General features: G+C 41.2%; 1 protein-coding gene across 1 annotated transcript; it reads left to right on the top strand.

The window, feature by feature from the left end:
* The first annotated feature begins 2735 nt into the window (after positions 1–2735).
* LOC106538189 (uncharacterized) lies at positions 2736–11791 on the top strand. The gene is made up of 2 exons (XM_014052616.2): positions 2736–2813; positions 3684–11791. The coding sequence occupies exon 2, from the start codon at positions 4129–4131 to the stop codon at positions 5392–5394; it is 1266 nt and encodes a 421-aa protein (XP_013908091.2). The 5' UTR covers positions 2736–2813; positions 3684–4128; the 3' UTR covers positions 5395–11791.
* Positions 11792–13103: the final 1312 nt, after the last annotated feature.

The following is a 13103-nucleotide window of genomic DNA, read 5'->3' as shown; positions in this document are numbered from 1 at the left end:
GAATAGCTCAGTCGCCGCTGCCCTGAGTGTTGTTCCTCTGTAGCGCGCCATCTAGCGGCATATGACGGAAGAACATGCTCGTTCTACCCAAAGGCTTTTGAAGATTTTCTCATTGATTCCGAACTTCTTTAAGTGCCATCAAGTCCTATTCGATTCCCACCTAGGTCATCGAAAGCTTTTCTCCCTCAGGAGCCATCCCCAAAACTTTTCTTTCAGGTCTCCCAAGAGGGCATTCATTGTCCTTGGAGCTGAGCTCGAAGCTTCCTTCAATCAGAGGAGAGAGAGATGAATCCCAATTAAGTATACCTAATTCCGCGATACCTAAAACGGGGGCAAAACTCACTTTGAACAAACATCTCACTTAAGCAATAGAGATTTTGAGTTCCGTTGTGGTTGTGAGTCAAGGACTGGCTGAGTTTCATTTCTCCACACACAGGGACTACTCAAAGTGAATTATGATCGGTCCTCGCACTGATGATCAGTCCTTGCATTTATGACTGGACCTCGCATTTATGCCCGTCGCAGCATCCTCACACTCACATGATCAAAATTTGGCTGTTTAACAATTGTCATGTATTTATGACCATTGGCACTGTCCTGGGGTTGTGGGATTGCCATTTGTGACCGTCTGAGCAGGCTTTCGACAAGGGGGTGGGGGGGCTTCAATCTGGAAGTTATTTGTCTTATTTTTACACAGCTACCGGTGACTAACCTGGCTTGGTACCCATGGACAGCAGGAAACTGCAACATGTTCAAAAAAATACCAATTATTTGGTGTGGGTTTTGCCCCCCTCCCTCCCCCATGGCAATTAGATTTCTGACATTCTTTCAGCTAATAAAAGCATAAACAAAAGGGATTTCATTCTTGGCCATGACAGGAATTTGCCTCTTTGCTCCTGTTTCCGCGAACTGCAGCCTACTGCTTCAGGGCTCCCAAAGTTAATAATTCTGGGGTATCAAACAATAATCCAATGGGATCATAAGTCGAGAACTACCTGTAACCAGTGAAAAGTGCTCCATGACTGGAGGGTTTCAAGAAGAGGCTGAACAGGCATTTGTCTGAAATGGTATAGGGCAGGAGTACTCAAATATTTTAAACAGAGGGCAAATTCACAGTCCCTCAGACTCCTTGGGGTGGTGATGGTGGAGCGGCTGGGTGGGCATGGCTAGGTGGTTGTGTGACTGACTGTGTGGGCGTGGCCAATTTAGCAGTCCATTTTGCCAATTTAGCAGTCCATTAAAATACACACAAATTAAACTTTCATTTTTTCCCCCTCCTGGGGTGTTTTAGTTGCTTTTGTTTGCATGTTGCTTTTTTGGTTGAACTTTTTTTTATTAGATCATTGTTTAGTGGTCCATTTCAGGATACTCAGTTTTGCAGCCATTCTTCTCAGCCCAAGGAGCTTACAATCAACAAGTCTCTCTTTCAGTGTCTGTCTGTCTGTCTGTCTGCCTGCCTGCCTGCCTGCCTGCCTGCCTGCCTGCCTGCCTGCCTATCTATCTATCTATCTATCTATCTATCTATCTATCTATCTATCTATCTATCTATCTATCTATCTATCTATCTATCTAATCTGTCTTTCTATCTATCTATCATCTATCTAATCTGTCTTTCTGTCTATGTCTGTCTATCTAATCTCTTTCTATCTGTCTGTGTCTGTCTGTCTATCTATCTAATCTGTCTTTCTGTCTGTCTGTCTATCTATCTATCTATCATCTAATCTGTCTATCTATCATCTATCTACTGTCTTTCTGTCTGTCTGTCTATCATCTATCTATCTATCTATCATCTATCTATCTATCTATCTATCTATCTATCTATCTATCTATCTATCTATCTATCTATCTATCTTATCATCTAATCTGTCTTTCTATCTATCGGTCTGTCTTTCCATATCTCTTTCCACCTCTTTCTCTCTCTCTCCTGGTGCATCCTCTGGAGGAGCCCCTTCAATCCTGGCAGTACCCTGGGATACCTGATTGAATTCTATTCCATTCTCTCCTATTTCCATGCCATTCCATTTGCACCACACCAGCCCTTTCCTCCTGAACAGCCCTTTCTCCAGGTGGCAAAGTCAGAGCTGGAAGCAGAGAGTGAATTGAAGCCCAAGGCTGCCAACCTTTCACTGCCCTCTTCAACTGAACTTAGAAGTGATCTTAATCTGCAGCAAAGCCTTGAACTGCTTTGCCAGGAAAAACCCCCATGATTTTCTTATGTATTACAAACTGCTGTTGTAGGCATAAAGCCGGCCAGGATGCTAACTGTCCAGAAAGGAGGGGAATTACTCTTCCAGCCCTCTCTTGAGCTTGGAAAAGAAATAGGGGTGGTGCTCGGGTTGCAACACCATCCCTCCACAATATCCATTGCTAAGCAAGGATGGGGCACCAAGAAGAAATACCCGACTTGATAACTAAATTGGGAAGTAAGAGAAAATAAAATCGCAGAAGAGACAAGCTACCGTCTTAACAGGTTTGCTACTTTGCAGAGGCAAGTTTATCAGCAGTTATCCTGCACAAACACACACACACACACACCCCTAAGGAAAAAGTGGTTGGAGCCAAAGGGAGGCGCGCTATAGAGAAACAACACTCGGTCCAGCGGCGACTGAGCTATTCTAGGGAAGCGGGAGAGGCTGAGATTGAACGGGTTGAGACATTAGAGTAGTGGATTGCTAGATCGGATGGGGAGAGACAGAAAGACAGACGAGGGGGCGAATGGCCGAGAAACGTCCTCTTCCGGTTCACCCAAGGGAGGATAATGGCATCGGCGGAGCCTCTTGTGCTGCTTGGAGGGTCGAAGCGGCTCCTGGGAGGTGAGTGGAGGGAAGGTGGGAGGAGAAGCCGGGAGAAAGTCCGGCCCTTTGGGTTCCTCCACGGCCTGGAAGCAGCGAAGGGGCAATGATGAAACATTTGGGCTGCTGCTGCTGCATATTCTTTCTCTCCCCAAATTTTATTCCTCTGGGGCTGCACGATTTAAAACTTCTGCCTGTGATTTTCTGCTGGGAGATTTAAAAACATCATTTATTTCATATTTCTCTAACACCCATTTTAAACACCAGCTTTCACCTACCTGTTGGTTTCTTGTGATTTATTATTGACATCCGGTTTTCCTGGGAAGGGAGAAGCATTATGGGCAAAATAGATGCTTTATATCTTGAATAGGAATATGGCACCTTTTCATCTATTAGTGTCCCCTCCCCCCCTTTCTAAACGTAGATCAAACAATTTGAGGAAATGTATTTTGAGATATTTGGGGACATTTTGCATATCGAGATATGCATAGATTGTCTACATTATCCACACGTGTATATTTTTGTGCTCATATGCGTGCTTACTTGAGTGTATTTACCCAAGTCAATAATTTAAGTGGAATATTATACATCTGCTTGAGGAAGGACCTGGACTAGAAGACCTCCAAGGTCCCTTTCAATCGTATTCTGATTGACTGATAGATTGAAAAAGAGAATTTTATGAGGGCGTCAATATTTGAACTTGGATCTTGTTAGGCTTCTGTATGCCAAATCAATCATAATTAATATCAGAGGTTAAAATAGGATTGTAGTGTTTGTTTTTCCATGCTAATATATGGGATGGGGTGTTGTGTTTTCTTTTGCTGCTTTCATATGTCCTGCAGCCATTTTTTAAACGATAATAAAACTAACGCATTTATATTAATCTTACAGAGAGAGAGGGTGCCAAGAAGAGCACTCTGGACAACACAGAATGAGAAGCAGCATTAAAGTGCAAAATAAACCATCATTCAAAATATTTTCCAATTCCTCTGGAAAGTTTAAAAACTCTTCTTCCTCAGCAGATGAGAGACAAGGGGAAAAATAACAGGAACAACATTTTCAACTGAAAAAAAATAGAGCAAATGGAACTGGGAAAAATATTAAATGGGAAATCAAGGAGGATAATATTTAAATAAAGAAAAAGTGAGGAACAACTTGAAGTCAGTAGGAAGAAAAAGGTTCCATGTATAGCCAAAATTGGCAGGCATTAATGAAAGCCTTTCAGGAAGGAAAGAATGGTTGAACCAAAGAACTACTAGGCAAGAGATCATAAATATTTTTTGTCGCCTCAAGAATCCAAGCATATCAGTATTGAAAAATCCCTGCAGACTGCCTAATGTGGGAAAAACAGAGATTGCAGATCATGACTGATTCTGCTCAACAGGATCCATCCAGTGAAAAGCCATACAAATGTTTGGAGTGCGGGAAAAGCTTTTTTCGGAAAAGCTTCCTCGTGACTCATGGAAGAATCCATATTGGAGAGAAGCTCTATCAATGCTCCCAATGTGACAAAAGATTTAGCATTCACTCTAATCTGGAGAGACACAAGAGGACTCACACTGGGGAGAAACTCTTTGAATGTCCTGTTTGTGGGAAAAGTTTCAGTCAAAATTCCCACCTGGTGGAACACCAGACCACACACACAGGAGAGAAACCTTATAAATGTTCTGTTTGTGGGAAATGTTTCAGTCAGAATTACAACCTGGTGATACACCAGAGAACTCACACAGGAGAAAAACCATATCAGTGCCTGGATTGTGGGAAATGTTTCAGTCAGAGTTCCTACTTGGTGAAACACCAGGGGACTCGCACAAGAGAAAAACCGTATGAATGCCTGGATTGTGGGAAAAGTTTCAGGCAGACTTCCCAGCTGGTGGAACACCACAGGATACACACAGGAGAGAAACCGTATAAATGCAGTGATTGTGGAAAAAGTTTCAGTCTTAATTCCTGCCTGGTGATACACCAGAGGACTCACACAGGAATAAAACCGTTTCAATGTCCGGATTGTGGGAAAAGTTTCAGTCAGAATTCCAATCTAATGAAACACCAGAGGACTCACACTGGAGAAAAACAGTATCAATGTCTGGATTGTGGGAAAAGTTTCAGTCAGAATACCCACCTAGTGAAACACCAGAGGACTCACACAGGAGAGAAACCGTATGAGTGCCTGGCTTGTGGGAAAAGTTTCAGGCAGCATTCCCATCTGATAAAACATCAGAGGACTCACACTGGAGAAAAACCGTATCAATGTCCGGATTGTGGGAAAAGTTTCAGTCAGAATTCCCACCTGGTGAAACACCAGAAGACTCACACAGGAGAGAAACCATATGAGTGTCCAGTTTGTGGGAAAGACTTCAGTAGTAGGTCTAGCCTTATAAATCATGTAAGGTTACACACAGGGGAGAAACCATATGAGTGTCCCGATTGTGGGAAAGATTTCAGTAGTAGGTCTAGCCTTATAAATCATGTAAGGTTACACACAGGGGAGAAACCATTCAAGTGTCCACATTGTGGGGAGTGTTTCATACAGAATTCCTCTCTTATTGCACACAAGAAGTTCCATATGAAGCAAAATTTGATGTGTGTAGAGGAATCTTGAATTTCATTTCTCTTCTTTCTTTGGAAGCTTAGTTAGAAAATTAACCTTTTCATTTCTTGCTCTATTTTTTATTATCAAACATTTATTTATTTTATTTTATTTATTTATTTCATCAAGCATGTATTAGATAACATATATAAGTATAAACATGATTTTGAATACATGAAATGGATACAAATGAAAGGGAATCTTAGGACAGGGACGGTAGGCACATTGGTGCGCTTATGCACGCCCCTTGCAGACATCTTAGGAATGGGGTGAGGTCGACAGTAGACAGTCTAAGGTTAAAGTTTTGAGGAAGAAACCACAGAGTCAGGTAATTCATTCCAGGCATTGACCACTCTGTTGCTGAAGTCATTTTCTGCAACTGATTTTGGAGCGGTGTATCTATTGTGTGCTCATGTATTGTTTTGGTTGTAGCTGAAGTTAGGAAATTGTAGCAGATAATTTGATGTACTACACTTAGGTAAGACCGAAGGCGGTGTAGTTGTAAGTTTCTAAGGCGAAAGTTTCAAGTCTGGTAGCATAAGGTATTCTATTGCAAGCAGAGGAGTGGAGGACTCTTCTCGTGAAATATCTCGCTCAATTGTATTAATGTCCGATATGCAGTGCGAGTTCCAGACAGATGAGCTGTATTTAAGAATTGGTCTACCAAATGTTTAAGTTGGTTAACAATTCTTAATGCCTTTTTGGCAATGTTGTTACAGTTGGCTCTGGCACTTAGATAATTAAATATGAGTACTCCAAGGTCCTTGACACAGTGAGGGTTGTCTACAAGGTTGTGTCTACCCAGCTTGTATTTTCTGCTCTGGTTTTTCTGTCAATGTGTAAGACGGAGCATTTGTTATTTGAGATTTCTAAGTTGCCAATTGTTTGACCTTTCTGACATATAGTCAAGGTCTTTTTGAAGGGTATCAGCATTGTTGGTGGTGTTAAATCGTTTTACATCATTAGCGAAGAGAACGCAATAGCTTATAATATGTTCGCAAAGGTCATTTATGAAAAGAATAAAGAGTGCGGTTCGTAAAACGCTGCCTTGAGGGACATTGCTGTTAACAGGTATAGGATTTGATAGGGCACTCCCTATTTTGACCACTTGTTGCCTTTTTGACAGGAACGCAGCTATCCAATTATGCAGGGGTCCAGAGATGTCATAAGATTTTAGTTTAGAAGTAGCTTGTCGTGTACCACTGAATCAAAGGCTTTACAGAAGTCTATGTAAATTATACGTCTATTGCTTTGCCTTGATGGAGTTGTGTAGTCCATATGCTTTTGCAATGCAAGAGCAGATTACAGGATAATTTTTTTTCTGAAACCAAATTGTTTGTTAGAGAGTACGTTGTTTATTTCTAAGTGGAGGGTAATGGATTGGTTTGTGATTGATTCCATGACTTTGCAGGTGATGCAACATAAAGAGATTGGTCTGTAATTTTCATCTAGGCTAGGGTCTCCCTTTTTGAAGATAGGGATGGCCGTGGCTAGTGACAATAGGTTAGGCAAGGAGCTGGTCCTGAAAGATTTTTCAAAGATTATCCTTAGAGGTTCCGTTGGGAAGCTTTTTTTAAGAAGTAGGTACCTAATCCATCAGGTCCAATAGATAGAGATGGTTTTCGGCTGTGTAATGCCTTTTCAATGTTATCTTCTGTAAAATCAATTGTAATTATTTGTGGTACGACTTGGAAATATTGAGCATCAGCCATTGCTGTTTACAAAGACTGAGCCGAAGAATGTTGGCTTTAACAGCTTCATCATTACAATCTTTACCATTAGGTCCTTTTAGGGGTGGGATAGATCTCAAGTTTTTAAGTTGGTTGTTTACAAAATTATAGACGGTGCGGTTGGATTTCGTGTGCAGAAGGTTTTCCTCTTGTTTGATGAGATAATTGGTGCATTCAGTTTTTATCTGGTGACTTAAGTTTTTGTAGCGGCTTTTAAAGTTAGTGTCAGGGCAGCCTCCCTCAGTAACCAAGAAAGAAACCACTCATCTCCATTTTGCAGAATTAAGAGTACCTTTACTGGTTATGAGTACATAGCAGCTAAGCAAAGCAAGATCTGAGGCAAAAACACGCGTAATCATAGATATCAATATATGACCCAACTCCCTCCCCCTGGTAACCCCATCCCATAGTCCAATCTGCATACCTCTCAGGTATCATGTGGGTTTCATCTTCAAAAAGCTTCATCAGGTTGGTATGCCAGACAGTTGGCCTTGGCGGCAAATCCACTATCTGCACCATGTGCAGTAGATGGTGAGAACAAACTCCGTTTTTACAATCACTCCTGTACTGAAAACTTCCCCTCCCAAATGCCATGCCTCCCCCTCTCCGTTTCAATGGCAGCCGAAAGCAAGTAGCGTAGCAGAGGCTGACATCCAGCCCTCCTTCAGGAAAGGAAATCATCCCTGCAAGAAAAACAAACACAAAAAACCCAGGAAAAATCAATTTAGAAATGTGTAAGTCAACTTGGGTCAGGGTTTATCGGGGTAGGTAGAGTAGAATTTCTGCAAGAGTCTAGGGGCCCTAACATGGGACTTATCAACCCATTCAGCTTGGGAGGGAGAAAAATGTTTCCAGGAGACTAGATATTGAATCCGATTCCTACATTTCCTGGAGTCCAAAATCACCTTAATCTCAAAATGTTGCTCTCCTTCAATGAGAAGAGGGGCAGGTGGTGTAGGTAGGGGTGCCCGGAAAAAGGAAGTGTGCTCCGGTTTCAAAAGGTTTACATGAAACAGCGGGTAAATGCGGTTAAGATGCTTTGGTAGTTCCAATCGTACAGAAACAGGATTAATGATCTTCACAATAGGAAATGGACCTACACATTTAGGCCACAATTTTTTTGACTTCTGGGTGGTTTGGAGAAACTTGGTAGACAAAAACACTCGATCCCCAATTTTGTACTCTCTTTGCTTCACCCTCTTTTTGTCGGCCTGTTTCTTGTGTGCCCAATGAGCAGCTTCCAATGCTTTGAGGGTCATGGGCCAGATTTGTCGGAGCTGGTCACTCCACTCGGAGAGGGACAAAACTTGTGGTTTTTCTCGGGGTAATTCTGGAATAGATACAAAGTCCTGTCCAAACACAATCCTAAAAGGGGTGAAACCGGTGCTGCTGTGCACAGAGTTGTATGCCACTTCAGCATGTGGTAACAGCTCAGCCCAATTATCCTGCTGATAATTGATGAAACACCGGAGGTAATGTTCCAAAACAGAATTAGTCCATTCACAAGCACCGTTAGTCTGAGAATGGTGGGTGGAGCTTAGCCCCCGGCGGAGCCAATTAACCTCAAAAACTCCTTCCAGAAGAGGGAGGTGAACTGGACCTCCCTATCCAAAATTATGCATTCCAGTACGCCATGTAAACGGTATATATGTGTAATAAACAATTTAGCCAACGATTTAGCTGATGGGATCTTGGAACAAGGCACAAAATGAACTTGTTTAGAAAACAGGTCCGTGACCACCCAAATCACAGTATTTCCTTGACACTCTGGTAATTCGACAACAAAATCCATCGATATCTCCTTCCACGGGGCTTCAGGACAGGCCACACCTTGGAGCAGGCCCTGGGGTTTTCCTGGTGGGCGCTTCGCTGCAGCACATATGGGGCAACTGGCCACATAGGATGTTTAGCTCCCTCAAGGAAATGTCGCCAGTTCATCAAAGCCCATCTGACAGCAAAAGCGTCCTTTTCCCATATAGCCCATCGTCTCTCTGTCTCTCTTAGTTTTCGAGAGGTATAAGCGCAAGGCTGCAGGTTCCCATCAGTGTTTGTTTGAAGTAAGACTGCTCCCACCAATACATCACTAGCCTCAGCTTGAACAATAAATGGTGCATCCATATCTGGGTGTTTCAAAACGGGTTCAGCTGCAAAGAGTCACTTCAGTTTTTCGAACGCGGCTTGACATTCCATAGTCCACTTTAATGGCTTTCCCGGTTTGGGTTTGACCTCCCCTTTTGACTTTAGGGGGTTTGTAATGGGTAGTGCAATGCTGGTGAACAAGGGAATAAATTGACGATAAAAATTCGCAAATCCCAAAAAACTTTGTAATTGCTTGCGGGTGCGGGGGGGGGCGCCCATTCAGTGACAGCCTGGACTTTTGCTGGGTCCATCTCGATGCCATTGTGGGAGATGCAATAACCAAGGTAATCAATTTTTTCCTGATGAAATTCACATTTAGACAATTTGGCATATAGCTCTGCAGCCCCGAGTTTTTTCCTTTTCACAGCATCGAGGGGAATTGCCATGCTCTTAGATCTTTATTAGGTACATCTGCCACCTTGAGTTATTTCTACATCTAATTAAGGTGGGATATAAATATGTATGTATGCATTTTTATTAAGAGATTGTGTATGGCAGCCCAACGCAATGTGACTCCAGATAGCTTACACCAATAAAATACAATCAATCCCATATATAGCAGATTTCCAGTTGATGTCGTGGCAAGAACGGCTGGAAAATAGTGGGGCTCTGCTAAGCCCCGTGAAATTTAGCTATTAACCGCTGTTGGGAGACCCCACGGGGTCATAGCTTCTTGGAGGGATGGTGAAGGAAAGAGAGGCACTTCGCTGACCATGAGCAACTCCCAATTTCCTCATTACGTCCAAAGCAAGCTCTCCCAAATGTCAGCAGGGATGATTGCCATTTCTCTTGGCAGTCACGAAGGTGGGACAACCGGACAATAAGATTTGTGCAGAAGTTGTTTATGGGCAGAACATCAAACTTGGTGAGATAATTACCAACTTTTACCTTAAAGATTGGATATAACAACAAGAATATCAAAAGATAACGCCTAAGTTTAAGATAGTGGCAACCTAACTCATGGAGGGAGGGGTTGGGTGGGCGACGAGAAATTAAGAGGCGTAAGAAGCCCTAGAGAAGCTATAAAAATACAGAAAGCCTGGAAAAAAAAGCTCAAATAATTTGAAAAGAGAATTCAGGGAGAAATTATTGTCTTAGTTTGTGGTGATTTAGAAGGTGATTGGGATAATTTGAGAACATTTCTTTTTTTCTTTCCCTTTTGAAGACTTATAAAAGGAACTAACTTGCAAACAACTAAATATTATCAAAATTGGCTATTGGATTTAGGACTTGAAAGACTGGAGGAAATTAGTGGATTAAATTGAATTTGGACTATGAAAGCTATTTGAGAGAACATTCTACGAGGCACAAGAAGAAAAGAAAAAAGGAAAGCTAAATAAGATTTCAAAATTTGGATAATTGATAATATATAATTGTGGAAGTATAAGGCTGTATAAGTATTAAGTTTAGATAATAAAGTATGGGGCTTTGGCGGTATAATTATGGGACAGATTAAATTTTATTAAGCAGGAGTTTTTAAAACACAGATATTGGAACTATAGAAATATAGAAATATATTTTTATAATTCTTTTCAAATTACTTTCAAGTGGATTTTCAAGAAACATTAGAGATGTATGAATTAATAGCTATGATAAAAAGCATGTGTGAAAAGACGATAAAGAGATAAAGGGTTTGTTTTAGGATACAGAAAAGAATGTAGAAGTTAGTTAACATCTGGAGGGAAAGAAGAACATGACATCCAAGAAATTGATGAAGAATTGGAAAAAGCAGTGGAAGGGAAAAAATAAAATGAGATGCAAGAAATAAAAAATAAAGAGGAGGAAGGATTAAAAAGTAGAAGACAATCATAAGATTTCAAAAATTTATAATAGGAAGCTTTGTGGATGAAGTAGCACAGCAGAAAGTGACAAAAGCTACCCAGAAAGGAAACTTCAGTAGGTACAAAAAAATCAAAAAAGAGATACAAGATTCTAAGAAAAAGAGATAAAAGGCTGACTAAAAAGTTGATAAACGATGGAATTTCAAAGAGGTTAAAAGATGATGGATGAGAAAATATATTAATAAAATGAGAAAATATATATAGGTAAAATAGTAGTATATACATTAATAGACAATATATATCTATTACAACCCAATAAGTTAAGTTTAATCGGTGGGAATTTAGGATTAGATAATTGAATTGCATTAACAATATCAATAGTGTGCTGAAGTATACTGTGAATTTAAAATAGTAAGGATTAGAAATTGTGGGGTTTGAGATACACTCCTAGGACTGATCTAATATTGTTAATACTTGGCGTTATTAGTAACCCGACACATTCGGAATATTGAAGCTAGGGTGGAATAATGAGTAACTCTTAAAATATTAAATGATAGTACTTAGCAGGGGATAATAAATACAGGGGACAAATAAATGTTATTTATGTTTAAATGAATTATTGGAAAAATAATAAAGGATTATGGAAAGAGACCAATATTGTTGAAGTTGGAAGATTAAAATAATAATATTTATTTGTATTACTATTAATGTGGTCTAAAAAAAGATTTGACTCAATCAATGTACTATACATAAAATGTGTATGTCTATACTGGAAAAAATAAAAAATAAAAATTCAATCACTCCCCATTTATAGCAAATAGCAAAAAGCCTTGACATTTGGCATACTCCCAACACCATTACATTCCCCACCATCATTCCCCACCAGACTGAAAAGGGCCCAGGTGTCTTCCTCCTGCACTGCCCTTTCTCCAGGTGGCAAAGTCAGGGCTCCAAGCAGCAGGTGAGTTGTAGTCAACCTTTGCTGCCAACCGTTCATTGCCCTCTTCAGCTGCAGTTAGAAAAGATCTGAATCTGCAGCAATGCCTTGAACTCCCCCACCAGGAAAACCTCTCATGATTTTATTATGCATAGAAAACTGCTGTTAAAGGCATAAAGCTGTCCAGGATGGGAACTGTCCAGGAGGGGGGAAATTACCTTTTCACACATCTCCTGAAATGGAAAATAATGTGGGTGTTCTCAGATTGCAACGGCAATTAGTGTTAGTGCTGTCAACCCTGAAGCCATTTTGGAAATTCTGCATGGCTGCCCCAGCAAGGCTGCTTGGAGCTGTGTGAATGAAAGGGGGGAATAGAGATATGTGGGGATCTGTAGCCAAAATAAAATTCATTCTCCTGGGAACCAAGGACGTTCTCAACAGGTGCTGGGAAGGCGTGGACTGAAACCAGCTGGAGTTGGGACTGTGACCTGGCTGGACCATGTGACGGACACGTAGACTGGGATGGGGGAGAGAATTTTGATTTTTAATATGGGTGGGGAAAACCAGATGTGCCAATATGACATGCCTAATAAATCTTTGAGGAGCAGTTTGGCCTCGGAGTTTTGATTGCATTGGGTCTGTTACTTGGAACCTGACAAGAGCTGCTTTATCAGAAGACAACTGGACTTTCTGGGACACCTGAGTAGTGCAAATGGGTATGGAGCCTTCCTAGCCGCAGGATGTTTTCTGTCCTTTGTCCCTTCACTCTTCAAGACATGTGCAGGCTGTTGGAGGTGAGTCTCTCTTGTCCTGTGTTGTCAAATTGAAACGAAATGCTTCCTGTAATTTTCCCGGAAATCCACTGAAATCATGACCTGGCTGACTGAGAATCCCCATAGACAATTGGTGCCAGACTTTCCATTGCTAGGAAGGGATGGAGCACCAGTAGGATATGCTATGCTGGTCAGTAAAAGAAACTAAATTCACAGGAGAGACAAGGGGTCAAGTTTCAGCCTTACAGCTTCTCTAAGTGGCAGAGGCAAGTTTTGAGGAGTTATCCTGCACACACATGCACACACACAAATCCAAGGAAAAAAGCTATCAAAACCAAGGGAGGTGTAATACTCTCTTTTT

The sequence above is a fragment of the Thamnophis sirtalis genome, unplaced genomic scaffold (genome assembly GCF_051295495.1).
Source record: "Thamnophis sirtalis isolate CommonGarterSnake01/CBP01778 unplaced genomic scaffold, rThaSir2_p1.2 scaffold_3, whole genome shotgun sequence".
In the NCBI taxonomy this organism is placed as follows: Eukaryota; Metazoa; Chordata; class Lepidosauria; order Squamata; family Natricidae; genus Thamnophis; species Thamnophis sirtalis.
This window is presented reverse-complemented; position numbering and strand designations above follow the sequence as displayed.